Raw genomic sequence first — 14,656 nt, forward strand, 5'->3', positions numbered from 1 at the left:
CACACATACAGGAGCCCATTTTAATCTTTCTCATTATAAAGTATGTCTGTGTAACAACAAAAAAAATAAAGAAGTATTAAAATAAAATTGAAAATTTCCCCAATATCTGTACTTACTTCTCATAGGCATACAAAGTGCAAGAATCACTTTACTGACCAAGTCATTCAGTTGCTATTTATTGAGCATCTATCGTGCCCCAGGCATGTTTGAGGTGCTGGGAGAGAGACAGTGAACAAGGCAGACAGGTAGATCCTTGCACTCTTTCTAGCCAGGCAGTCAGACAAGAAAGCAGTCAAACAGAGATGTATTTCAGGAAGTGGTTAGTGCTGTGAAGACAAATACACATGGGGAATGGTGAGGAGGGAAGTGTATTGTACATAGGATGGCTAGGAAGGAACTCTTTGAGGAGATGATATTTGAATAAAGTTCTGAGCAAAATGGGGAAGCTGGTCATGAAAAAATCAGGGAAAACGCACCAGGCAAAGAAAGGTGAGAGCAGAACTCCTGCAGGTGGAATGAGGTGGGTGTGTTTGAAGACAAGCAAGAAGTGGGGAGGCCAGGCAGTGGTGGTTGGTGAGATCAGAGCCTTAGGCAGAGAGAGATCATGTAGGGCCTGTGGGCCATGATGAGAAGCTGAAGTTCTGCTGTAAGTTTGGTGGAAAAGCACCGCAGAGTTTTAACAGGAAGAATTGTGCTTTTTATGTTTTCAAAAGAACACTCTGTCTGCTGTGCGAAGAGTAGACTGCAGAGGCCTAGGGACCTGGTGTGCTGCGATTCATGAGGTCGCAATGAGTCGGGCATGACTGAGCGACTGAACTGAACTGAACTGAACGGAGGGGAAGCAAGACATCTAGTTAAAGGTGTTTACATGATAAAGACAGAAATGTGTACAGATGGTCTCTGACCTAGGATGCTTTGACTTATTTTGACTTTATGACGGTACAAAAGTGATGCACATTCAGTAGAAACTGTACTGCCAGTTTTGAATTCTGATCTTTTCCCATTCTAACCACATGTTCTTGCATGATGCTGGGCAGTGGCAGCAAGCCAGCTCTTGGTCAGCCCCATGATCTTGAGGGCAAACAACTGATATACTTACAATCATTCTGTACCCAGACAACCATTCTGTTTTTTCAGTCTCAGTACAGTGTTCAATTGCATTACAGGAGATAGTCAACACTTTATTTTAAGATAGGATTTGCATTAGATTATTTGCCCAACCATAGACTAATATAAGTGTTCTGAGCCTGTTTAAGTTTGGCTACGCTACTTTATGATGTTCAGGAGGTTAGGTGTATTAAACATACTTCAACTCATGATGAGTTTACTGGGAAGCAGCCCATCATCAGCTGAAGAAGACCTGTATTGCAAAGATAGAGACGGCTGCTGGGAAAAGAAGGATGGTATTATTGGTCAAATGGGAGGCTTGTTTGGACTCAAGACTAGCCACATGTGCTTTGCAGACAGCAGCTGCTCAATAAATGCTCATGACTTGTCCACATAAAATACTGCACCTGTGCTGCTATAGAAAGCAAATCCACTGGATGCACTGAACTCCTCAATGAAAAACTGAGACAGGGAAATATGCTCGTCAGTGTTCAGGGACTTGTTTCCATGTTTCCAGTACAGCATTAGATCCTCCTCATTGTAGGCATCTAAGACAAGAAAATAACATCCCTGCAATTAGAATGAGCTCCAGTAAGTTCCATGAGGTCCATGATGGTGTTTTATAAAATTCTATATCCCCAGGATCTGGTTCAATGTCATGATTCTGAAATATATGTTTGCCAAAAGACTGATAATACCCATATCATTAAAAAAAAAGCAAAAACAAACAAACAAAAAAAACAACCTCCCAAAATTAGACCCTGATTACTGACAGAGTGTGGTTGGGTTTTCTCATGCCCACATGATGCTTTAAAAATCTCCAAACAGCTGCTCCCCTGTCTGTGTGCACTGCGATGTCACAGCACTGCCTCTCACTCACAGGCCTGATGCCAAGGCTTTAGGCCTCAAACTTGGGTTTTGTGACCCTCTTGGATGAAATTGCAAAGTGAGCTGGGCTTGTAGAAAATTTTCTTGTAAGATCAAATAGTGTGATAGAGAGTTTCCAGTGGGTTTGGGGAGAATTGTCTCTGTGGGAGACACCCATTGAGATTCCCAGCACTTTACCTGCATCATGAAAAATTGCAGTCAACTTTTAATAAGTCATGTCAAAAATAGCTGGGGAGGGGGTGTGGATCTAAGTAATTGACAGGGCTCTGGCTCAGATGCCCTTTGACAGGGCTTTGACTGGGTAATCTAAATCTAGAGCTGGGTTTTTCTGGGGAAACGAGGTATACTTAATGGAAGGTTAGGATTCATATGATAACATAAATGGCAGAGTTTTCTAAATTTGCCACTCTATGTTAATAACATTAGCAAGAATACATATTTTTAGGGAGTTATTCCTTTAAAATCATTGTGGAAACTGCAGAATATGTAGTTACCAAAGCATTTTTTTCTCGACTCTTTTATCTTCTCATCTGCAAGACAATTTGCCATCATCATTCTTACCAAAAAGACCAACCAACCAACCAACCAATAAGCTTTTCTGGATAAACATATTTGCTGCTGCTAAGTCATTTCAGTCGTGTCCGACTCTGTGCGACCCCATAGATGGCAGCCCACCAGGCTCCCCCATCCCTGGGATTCTCCTGGCAAGAACAGTGGAGTGGGTTGCCATTTCCTTCTCCAATGCATGAAAGTGAAAAGTGAAAGTGAAGTCGCTCAGTCGTATCCGACTCCCAGTGACCCCATGGACTGCAGCCTTCCAGGCTCTTCTGTCCGTGGGATTTTCCAGGCAAGAGTACTGGAGTGGGGTGCCATTGCCTTCTCCGAAACATATTTAACTTATATCAAAATGTTCACATGCTTGTTAAGAGTCTGTTTATATACTGCAAGTATGTGATGGTGTGTTCAGACCACGGGTACTCACTCCATCGGGAGGTTACACTTACAACTTTCCAGTTCAAGGGAACAATTTTGAGTGTCAAGAGGAAACCTGCTGAAATCCATAAAGCACATTGCTGAAACAGTTATCCTATAGGAAGAATAAGAAAAAGAAAACTGCAGGTCATTTCACCACACGGTCAAATAAGTAATGTAGCTTAAAGCTATCTGACACTCTGCCTGTTTTGTGCACCTTTCAAGAATAATGCCAAACAGGTGTCACCATCTTCTACCCAAGTAGCCCATAAGGAAGCAAACCCAGGAAGGTGGGTGATTGCTTAAGACCCAGAGTTAATGAGTGAATTCCTGCTGTAAGAATTGCTTCTGATCTCACTATTTCCTGGTCAGCTTCCTCTATACTTTCTGGCTTGGATGTCTTCAGAAAAACACACTTCAAAGCAAGAAGACTTTAAATAGACTTAAATATTTTCTGCTTCTTGGAAGATTCAAACTTAAATAGTTTCCAGTAATAAAGAGCTGGAATGGTGGTAATAAAAAACCTATGAGTAAAGGTTTCCTTCACAAAGCAAGTTTACCTGAGGAAATTATCTTTGCAGGAGTGAGTGGAGAGCCGGCAGCATTTTCAGTTAGAGATCTATGTGCACAATGCATAATTCAGGTGCTATTAAGTCAAAGGGCTTACATACTGATGAGGGCTGTTCTTCACATTTTATGTCCTCCTAGCTTTTCCTGGCTTCAGGCAGAGGCTGCTGAACTGTGGTACCCACAAAAGCAGATCAGAGGTTCATAAAAGGCCCCTGAGCAGGTCTGCAAAAAACAAAGGCAACAGCTGCTCCTACCCATGGCACCCCTCAGTTAATCAGAGGGGGAAAACCATTTTATCTGCTGTGCTTTGTATTTGTACTGTCAGTAGTCATGCAGGAAAATGCCAAGCCAGGGAGGGGTCTGGATAACCTTGCGACACAAAACATACTCATTTTGGCATCTTCCTGGTACTTTAAAAAAGGACTTCTGAAGTCTTTCAGTCTCCTTCCTTCAGAGTACACATAAATAAATTAACAGCCAAGGAGATTAGGTAGACAGTGTTAAGGAAAAAATTATTCACGACACTTGTTTAAAAAATGGTAAGGTAGACTCTATTTAGGAGAGCTACTATAATTTTCTTTTTGTAATTGGGAAGAGAGATTGGGATCAATTCCAAACATAACAACTGGGATTTATAGCAAAGGAACAAGGAGGCCAGGATAGGGGGTGTGCAAGTCAGTGGATGGAAAATTACTAAGAGGAAACATAAGGGGTTGGGGGAACCTGGCTAAATGGACCTAACAAACAGAATTCTTGCTGAAGGAGGGCCAGGGTGGTCAGATGTCAGCTGGGGGCTGGAGAGGTGGATGAGGAACCTTATCAGACATGGAGGGTGATCAGATATTGAGGATGGGGGACTCTGGCTAAACTGACTATGCAGAGACAGAAACAGAAGCTCAAAATCGGGGCCAACGTGAGAAGACAGTTCAGAGGACACTGAGTAGAATTTGGCCAAGGAGAGACTCTTTGTCAGTAGATGGTGTCAGAACCAAGCCTGAAACCAGGTGACCTGGCTCTGGGCTTGGACTGGCTCTGCTGTCAGCTGAAATAGCAGTGCAGACAACAATTCTGAATCCTTCTGTGTTCGGAGATCTCCAGACCAACCTCAGGTTCAATGTTTCATTAGAAGGACTTACAGAACTCATCAAAGCTCTTATACTAACAGCTAATCATTTATTGCAATGAAAGGATACCAGTTAAAATCAACAATGAAATTAAGATGCACAGGGCAGTTTCCAGGAAAAACCAGGAGCAAGTTTCCAGTTGTCCTGCTCTAGTGGACAGGGCTTTATGGACAGTGCTTACTTCTCCTAACAATGACATATGACCACATGCATGGAGTATTGCCAACCAGGGAAGCTACATGAGCCCAGGGGTTCAAAGCATTAATTGCGGGTTGGTCACATAGCCATGGCTGATCTTTAGCCCCTCCAGAGGTCAAGTTGATACCATGTGGCTCAGGGTCTTTGGGTAAACAAAGACATACTTATCAGGCAGGATATTCCAAGGACTTGTAGGTTATTTCCCAGGAGCCAGGCAAGAGCCAAATCTTTCTTTGGAATGTGCAGGGTAAGGACAATTCACTGAGCTACTTCTCCAGTGGATATCCCCTCATCAAAAAAATTAATTTAAAACAGTTGATTTCTTGGCCAGATGCTGCTGTTCAGCTGCTGATTTCTACTAAGCCTTGATTCCAGTACTTGTTAGAGTTCTAGGTTACCTCTGATGTGAAAGTTCTTATGGAAAGTGGTACTTTCGTCTCATTTCATTTTTTTAAAAAACACTGATAGCTTTTCATAAAATGTCCGATAACAGAATCTTTGTACTAGAGCAAGCAAGGTGTTTTTAATGAGTAAAAAGAACATATTTTCACTGTAAACAATTACCATAAACTTGGCGGTTTAAAAGAACAGAAATGTATTCTCTCACAGTTCTGGAGGCCAGAAGTCTGAAATGAGCATCACTGGACTGAAACCAAGGTGTCAGAAAGACCCTGCCTCCTCCCGAAGCTCGAGGGTGAGAGTCATCCTCTGCTTCTTACAGCTCCCGGAAGTCGCCAGCTTTCCTGGGCTGGTGGTTGCGCACTCCAGTCTGTCTTCACCATCACACTACTTCCTACTCTTCCATGTGTGTTAAATCCTCCCCTGCCTTTCTCTTACAAGGACACTGATGATTGCATTCAGTCCAACCCAGATAGCCCAGAATAATTTCCTTGTCTCAAGACCCTTCATTTAATCATATCTGTGTAAGTTTCCCCCACTCCCCAATAAAGTCACCTTCCTAGGTTCCAGAGATTAGGACATGGATATCCTCTGGAGAGCTAACTTCTTTTTCGGTTTACTACTGAATCTTTCTGGGATTTCTAAGACATTTGAAAAAATGAATTTCTTGGGTTTACCAAACATTTTTAAGATTACCTATGGTAGGTCAGTCAGTAAGCACTGGACTCATTAGGCTAAAAAAAAAATGTTATAGTAAAGATGGAGGGATATTATAGCATAGTGTCTGAACAAATACTTTATTAAAATTTTTGATATCCAACAGAATACAGAACTCCTATTTATCATTTGGATAGGTCCATTAGCACAGATCAAATATTTTAAATTAAAATTTTGTTTTTCATTTTCAACAAGTTTTAAATGAAGAAATTAGGGGTAACGTGCATGATGACTGTATCTTCATGTGAAGAGTGAAGGACATACTTAACAAAATTATTTAGTTAATCCAAGATTCCAAGACTGCTTGGTGGGGTACAGGGTAGGGTGGCATCGGTGAGGAGGAAAAGCAGTTTGGGTACCTATAAAAAACTGTGGGTTAGACCCTTAAGGCTATCCATAATTCAGCTCCATTTTGTCCAACCTTATTTCCTATTATTCTCCAGTATATGCCCAGAGTGGGTACAGTTAGATTAGGAAATCATTCTTTAAAACCCTGGAGTTAGGGGCTTCCCTAGTGGTCCAGTGGTTAAGAATCCACCCTGCACTGCAAGGGACACTGGCTTGCCGGGAGCCAGTGTGAGGAACTCCGCCCTCGGCAAAGGTCATGAGGAAGGAAGCTTGGCATACGCAAAGGCAGAGTCGAGCCTCAGGAAACCTCCTGTTCCCGAGCATCTACCCCCAGAACCAGAGTGCCTACTTTACTGTTTTATGCTCTCACCTATACCCCTGACTTTATGGGGGGCTGACCCCCATTACCTCTCTCGGAGAAGGAGTTAACTTACAGCTCCAAGTCAATAAAAATTCCTGGGCGTGACAAGAGTGTTTCAACTTACGAACTCCTCTGAAGGTTATCTAGCCTGCCTGTACAGGTTCGTCTGGCCACATGTGATTGTTTACAGCCTCCCAACCGTGAGAGGCAAGAGATGTTTTAGACTTACTAAAGGCAGATTCTTTCTGGGAAGTTAGAAATTATTAGTATAGTGGGTTGGTTAGGAATTATACTGGTAAAGGGTTTTTCATTTGTTGTGCCAATAATTGCTGCTAATTCCCTGCCGTGGATGTGACAAGGGTGTCTCAGGTCAAACCTCTCTGCTGACAGACTAGTTTGTATGACGGGGTTATCCACGCTCCTGCCACTAAGCACATGATTGTTTACTACCTCTCAACCATAAACAGCACAGAGAGCTTGGAGTATTTTGACAGTCTTAATTAGCGTAGGGCTTTTCTTGTTGTTGAGTCAATGATTGCCGCCAGGCCTCCACATCCTTAGGCACCTGGGAATATATTAATCAATGTATTTGGAATATAGAAAAGGAAATATAGTAGTTTTTGATGTTAGCAATACTAGACTTTTTGAGTTAATGAATTTTCTCTTTTGTTATAGATCACTGTACTTTGTTATAAATCACTGTGTCCTTGCTATGTAAAAATGTGACTTTACCACTATCTTAAGACTAAATAGATCTTAAGGGGAATGTTGGTGAAGGGTTTTCATGTGTTGGGCTGATGTTTGCTGCTAAATCTCCATATTCCCTGCCCTTATAATGAATATAACTAGCATATAGGAGAAATAAGTATTAACCTTTAAGGTTAATCATGTTAACCTTAGGTTAAATAAATTCCTTTCTTAGTTGTAACCCACTACACCCTCACCCTATAGGAATGCAACTTTATCTGGTACCTTCAGAGCATGGCACCTGGTTTAAGAAAAAACACCCTTGGAAAAAATAAGTTTTTGGTTATCAGAAAGAAAGGATCATAAAATATCAGCAGGTCTCATGGCCAGATGATGATGTAAAACCCCTAAGAACTTTTTTTTATACATTTATGTGAAACACCTGATTTTGATAAAGTTCAGGACTTCTGACCCCCGTGTGACTCTGTATTCATCCCTATGTATAACAAAAGGTATATAAGCAAACCTAAAAAATAAAGAAATTGGATCTGTTTCTGGAAAGACTGATTCCCCCGTGTCTTTTCTTTCTTGCTCCCCATTTTTCTGGCTGAATTCCCATCTGGAATGTGGGTACTCACCAAGCCTGCTAATTCTGCCTGGGCTTCTAAGATCGGACTGGGGAGGCCTCAGTGCCTCCTCTCCTTCGGGAGAACGGAAAGACGCCTGTGGCCTACGTAGGTGGTGATTGGTATTCCACGTAAACCAAGTTATTCAGCCTCTTTTTCTCCACTAATTTTCCTACTACACTATCCATTTCTAATCTCTCTCTATATCTGTAATTAAATAAGTTTTTTCCTAGGACGCCGATTCCGTCCCCACCTTCGAATTACCCTGGATCCACCGGGGCTGGACCCCGAGACTGGCTCGATCCCTGGTGCAGGAAGAGTCCACACGTCTTGGAGCAACTAAGCCTGTGTGCCACAACTACTGAGCCCACGCGCCGCAGCTTCTGAAGTCCACAGGCCTAGAGCCCGTGCTCTGGAACAAGAGAAGCTGCCGCAATGAGAAGCTTGCATACCATGGTGAAAAGCAGTCCTGCTCTCCACAACTAGAGAAAGCCCGCATGCGTTTACAAAGACCCACCACAGCCAATGAATAAAGAAATAAATCTTAAAAAGAATAAACAAAATGCTAATTATTAAAAGTCATTATAGAAACAAAACCTGGGAGTTAGAATCAGGAAAAAATTCACATCTTCTGGTTGTGTCTGAAGTGCCAGCATTACTAAACACAGCAATATTGGGAGTTCAGCCTACAGTGAGCCCCCCTAGTGTTGGTGTAGATGGTGCGGTGCAAGGGAGCCCAAGGCAGGAGACAGCCCTCCTCACCTGACACTGAAGAGGACGTTTCCATCAGGGTGGACACGCAGCATGATGTTCTCTACAGTTGTGTCGTGGATGAAGGATCTCTTAGAATGGACAAAGAAGATATCAGGCACCCAAATCTTTTTGATTAATCTATGATCAAAAGTCATACTTTTGTTGGTCTTGCTGGGAAAGGCGAGCCTTTCATCTTTCCAGTAATGCCTGAGATAAAAAGTCATTGTAAAGTCCTAGGCAGGGAGAAAAAGAGACAAGTCAAGGCCAGCAGAAATATGATTCAGGATGACCAGTCAGTACTATCAGTCTCCATTGGTTTCCATAGGTGTTAATGGCCTGTGCCTGAATGGCTTATATTATATCTTCAGGTAGATTCAGAATAAAGCTACTGAGCTTCCATCACAGAGCCTCTCCTCCCCTGGACTCTGGTGAATGCTGAAAGTTTCTGAAAATCATCAAGTATTCAAGTTGCTGAGGGGAAACAGGTTATAAGTGGGATGCATTTCTATCTGAGCACTCTGGTAAATCACCTAAGATGATCTCAGAAGAGAGGGACCTGAAACATCATGGTCTGGTATTTCATTTTGATTTTTTTTTTTTCTGGTACTTTAGTTCGCTTTTTCTCTCACTGTAAATAAATATTCACTTTTCTGATTGATTTTATACCCATATATTTCTACTGTTTTTGTTAAAGCAGTCCTCCCCAAGTTGAATAAACTTACAGTCCTATAAGAACCTGAACACATTTATTGGAGTTTTTAAGCATTTTAATGGAAAGCATGTTGTCAGAGGGGCTTCCCTGGTGGCTCAGTGGTAAAGAATCCTCCTGCAGTGCAGGAGATGTGGGTCAATCCCTGGATCGATAAGATACCCTGGAGAAGGGAATGGTACCCCATTCCTGTATTCGTGCCTGGAGAATCCCATGGAGAGAGGAGCCTGGTGGGCTATAGTCCCTGGGGTTGCAAAAGAGTCAGACACAACTGAGCCACTAAACAACAGCAATGTTGACAGAGGTCCTGAGAAAGAGATGGTGATCTTCAGCTTGAGACACAGAACAAATACCAGGAAATGGTGGTGCTGGATTGTAGTGTGCCAAAAATCACTTGTGCATTTGTTAATATGACACATCCCCCAGAAGCTAGTTCTCAGAGATTCTGATCCGGTATGACTCAGGATTTTAAATTGTTTATATGCATTCCAGTCATAAGGAGGCAAGGATAAGGGGGAAAAGTTAGATTAACATTATTTTAGCAGAAAAAAATTTGCTTAATCAATTATTTGAGTTTTGTTTGGCTCTCAGGTACGAGTATTTTGTTTGTTTGAATAGAAATTCTCCTATCTTCACCTAAGTTATAGGATGTAGGCAATGACAATGTGTCATTCAAATTCTTCTCGAAATAACACATATAATAGAACTTCAACATGCATTACTCCAGTGAAGGACAAATCTCAGCAAACCACAAACAAGTCATCAAGTAATGATGAGCTCATTTGTTTTTCTTAGGATCAGAATAGAGGTACATTGTATTATTGCTCTGGGTTAATCTGGGAGCACCAGCCACGTGTAATTTTGAATTAGGGTAAGAGTGAATAAATACAATGGTTCATTCATTACCATAACACCACTCCACAGGGAATCCTGTGGGTTACTGCATGGATTGCTTTAATAAGCATATATTTGTGTTTAGATGCTCAGTCTGATCTGAAGGGCACCGGGCAAACACTGAGCCTATGAAGTCAAATGGCAGACACTGGCACAGGTCAGTGATACACCAGCATCACCACTACTTGGCACTCTCATGGGAAGCAGGCTGAATCGCCCACTGGGAGGAGAGCTGGACAAAACTAAAGAGATTGAAAGTGGCTTCAGGGTGAAATAAGGGAGGGCTGGAAAATGATAAATGATAAGCAAAAGAAGCCAACGCTGGGGATCACTTGATTGGGCATGGAGAATGCAGACCAGTTTTTTGCCGATACTGAGTACCAAGGTTCAAGTCACATAGCTAAGTATATTCTGTCCTTTGGGACACTGTAAAGCCAATAGAAGAAAAGGAGAAGAGAAAGAAAGGAATGAGAATTATAATCCAGGGCAGAGATAATAGTTAAAAAAGAATAAAACAACTTCAACTTTATTAAGCAAAGCAGGAAAAATAAATAACATCCATAATTAAGATGATTTATTAAAACATCAGTGATTTGACACTACTGAGAATCTATCCATTCAGAAAAAAGCATCTCAAGGAGAAACTTACCATGTCAACCTCTGAAATGCTGTCAATACTTTCAACCTGGACATCTATACCCACTGGCACTGGAGACCCTTAAGAAAGAAGAATGAGGATATAGTGAGGAATCAGGATTATTTTTGGAAACATTTAAAGTGGAGAGAGATCAATGCTGCAAATGAATTACTTTTCAAGTTTTAATGATAAATTTCTCACTTATCTATTGATATATTATTACATATTCAGGGAGCAGACTTGCATGAAGTTCATGATTTTGGCAAATGTGGGAGCCTTTCCTCTCTTGCCTAAAAATCAGTCTCTTTCACGTGGGCAGGCTAGAGGGACACACTGACAACAGTGCTACCCAGGGATGCTGCACATTCAGAAATGTCCCTTCCCAGATAAACAGAGACCATAACTTGCATTGGGGTGAAGCAGACATCCTTAGAAATGTGAATTCTGAGAGTATTCTGAAAATCAGAATGGGAGGAACTTCAGACAGGCAAGTTCTAGATTTGTGTGCAGTTGGGTCTCATAGAATCAGCCTTACGTGCCCAGAGAACAAACTGAGACCAAGACAGTCCCTTGTTACACTCTACAGAGAGTTTCGTCTGTTCCTGTGTGAGGGGATGCTGATGCTACTAACTGCGTTATTTAGTACTGTGTATGAAATGTCATGCATATATGTGTGTGTGAGCAGTCGTGTCCAACTCTTTGCAACTCCATGGACTGTAGCCCGCCAGGCTCCTCTGTCCATGGGATTATCCAGACGAGAATACTGGGTAGCCATTCCCTTCTCCAGGGGATCTTCCCAACCCAGGGATTGAACTGGGGTCTCCTGCACTGCAGATGGATTCTCTTACCACCTGAGCCACCAGGGAAGCCCCAGTATAATACATTATAAAACAAGACCTGCCTCACCAGTCCCTGTGCACCATCTATGCCTACTCCCCCCCCCCCCCACCGATTAACTGGCTGACATTCAGTTCAGTTCAGTCGCTCAGTCATGTCCGACTCTGCAACCCATGAACCGCAGGGCCTCCCTGTCCATCACCAACTCCAGAGTCCACCCAAACCCATGTCCATTGAGTCGGTGATGCCATCCAACCATCTCATCCTCTGTTGTCTCCTTCTCCTCCTGCCTTCAATCTTTCCCAGCATCAGAGTCTTTTCAAATGAGTCAGCTCTTCACATCAGGTGGCCAAAGTATTGGAGCTTTAGCATCAGTCCTTCCAATGAACACCCAGGACTGATCTCCTTTAGGATGGACTGGTTGGATCTCCTTGCAGTCCAAGGGACTCTCAAGAGTCTTCTCCAACACCATAGTTCAAAAGCATCAGTTCTTCAGCACTCAGCTTTCTTTATAATCCAACTCTCACATCCATACATGACTACTGGAAAAGCCATAGCCTTGACTAGATGGATCTTTGTTGACAATGTAATATCTCTGCTTTTTATGCTGTCTAGGTTGGTCATAACTTTCCTTTCAAGGAGTAAACATCTTTTAATTTCATGACTGCAATCACCATCTGCATTGATTTTGGAGCCCAGGAAAATAAAGTCAGCCACTGTTTCCACTGTCTCCCCATCTATTTGCCATGAAGTGATGAGACCAGATGCCATGATCTTAGTTTTCTGAATGTTGAGCTTTAAGCCAACTTTTTCACTCTCCTCTTTCACTTTCGTCAAGAGGCTCTTTAGTTCTTCTTCGTGGCTGACATTACCTTCACTTTATCTACACAGATTCCCTCTTTTATAAATCGAAACCCTCGATATCATTCCTTACTTACAAGGATTTCAACTAGCCAGGCATTGGCCTGTCACTAGAATATATTTCTGTTTCAGGCTGTAGGAATACCTTACTTGCATCTGAACTGCTAACTACTTCCTGCCATATTGGACCAATCACTTCCAATAGTATTAATAATGACAATTCTATTAAAATATTGTTCAGTGATAATTATGATTAAGCATTAACTTGGGAACAGCTCAGTATTATCCCTTTATCAGGTTTAGCTCTGATGCTTTTATGTTGTTTTGCCTTTTTTCTTTAACTGACGTGTCTGTGCGTAGTCACTTCAGTCATGTCCAGCTCTTTGCATCCTTGTGGACTGTAGCCCTCCAGGCTCATCTGTCCATGGAATTTGCCAGGCAAGTGGGATGAAGTGGGATGCCATGTCTTCCTTCAGGGGATCTTCCCAACCCAGGGATCGAACCCACATCTCCTGCATTGCAGATGAATTCCTTACCACTGAGTCACTGGAAAAGCCCTCTTTAACTGGTAGAGCTATCAAAATATACACTTCATGCAAAGATCTCGTCCCTGGCCCTGTCTGGCCTTTCAGGATGAGTAATTCCTCCCACTAACTCCAATACTCCAAAGGACTGAAGAGATGGGAAAGGACTTGGAGAGGGAACAGAACATCCTGGAGAAAATGTTGGCATTAGAGTCCCGACCAGAGCTTGAATCCAGCTCCATGACTCACATGAGAACTAGGGTCAGTAAAATCTCTAAGCTTAGGGTCCTCAACTATCAGATCCAGTAGTGGTCTCACCAAGGAGACTTATGTAAAGACTAGAAATAATACAGTTGATAAACTTAGTGGATACTCAATAAATAGCATAGAATACATGTTATTGTTACTACAATTCAGCAGATTTACAGAGGATGACATAGTTGAATGGTATCACCTACTCGATGGACATGAGTTTGAGCAAGCTCTGGGAGTTGGTGATGGACAGGGAAGCCTGGTGTGCTGCAGTCCATGGGGTTGCAAAGAGTCGGACATGACTGAGCAACTGAACTAACTGAATTCAGCAAAATGTGAACCTATTCCTCAGACTACAGACCACAATTTCCAGTCTTACATTCAAACATTGAGACAATCAGCCCATTCTTCACTAAAGAATGATCCAGTGCTTCTCATACAGTGTTTATTTTATGACAAAGTGTGAGCACAACTTGGATTCAGGATGTTTATGACTTGTAAGTAGGACCCAGTTACTGATGAGTATCTCTGCAAGCCAGGGCAGTCTTCTAACACCACCATACAAGGACATTCGTGCCACCACTGGACAAGCACTGGGCCCTCAGGGTTGTCTGAAGGCTGGACTGACAGCAGGGTAAAAACATGGCTTGTCCATTAGGAATGGTTCCAAAATACGTCTTAGATTTCTTCTTTCCTCTCTCCCATTTATTCTATTTTTGTCAGGATGAGCTCTTTCATCTCAAAGGAAAGTATTTGTCCTCAGATGCTATCTGACCTCATTTTTGTCTCCTTTGCATTTGATGCCCAAGTGCATCTTCTCCTGGGTCCAGGACTGTAAACTCTGCTCTGACATTCTGAGGACAGAGTGGAGGATGAGGGTGAGTAAAAGCAAGATGTAAAATCATAGAATTTGGGAGCTTCTTAAAAGCTCCAAAAAATCATTCTTTTTTGCAAAATAGGAGCTGAGTCTCAGAGAAAAGGTGATAATAAAGCAAAAAGATTAAAAACTATGAAATTTGTAACCATATAAACCTGAGTTTAACCTTCTGTAATCCTTAACTCCTCTAAGCCTCAGTTTTTGCTCATCTGTGAAATAGGGGACATACATATACGGTCTGTGCCTAATGGGGTTGCTGTGAAACTAAATAAAAAAATGCATATCAAGTCCTTAGCCTAACCTAACATTACATGT

The 14,656-nt window shown here is 42.1% G+C and overlaps 1 protein-coding gene across 1 annotated transcript in view; it reads right to left on the reverse strand.

Annotated features, from left to right (window-relative positions):
- The window catches only part of GABRR3 (gamma-aminobutyric acid type A receptor rho3 subunit), a 46,948-nt gene that overhangs the window by 18,240 nt on the left and 14,052 nt on the right, over window positions 1–14,656 (reverse strand). The window contains exons 3-6 of the mRNA XM_005674816.2: window positions 11,003–11,070; window positions 8,760–8,983; window positions 3,000–3,082; window positions 1,515–1,655 (exon numbers count right to left, since the gene is read on the reverse strand). Coding sequence (XP_005674873.1) covers window positions 1,515–1,655; window positions 3,000–3,082; window positions 8,760–8,983; window positions 11,003–11,070 — 516 coding nt within the window. The remainder of the gene's footprint in view (window positions 1–1,514; window positions 1,656–2,999; window positions 3,083–8,759; window positions 8,984–11,002; window positions 11,071–14,656) is intronic.

This window comes from Capra hircus, chromosome 1 (genome assembly GCF_001704415.2).
Source record: "Capra hircus breed San Clemente chromosome 1, ASM170441v1, whole genome shotgun sequence".
In the NCBI taxonomy this organism is placed as follows: domain Eukaryota; kingdom Metazoa; phylum Chordata; class Mammalia; order Artiodactyla; family Bovidae; genus Capra; species Capra hircus.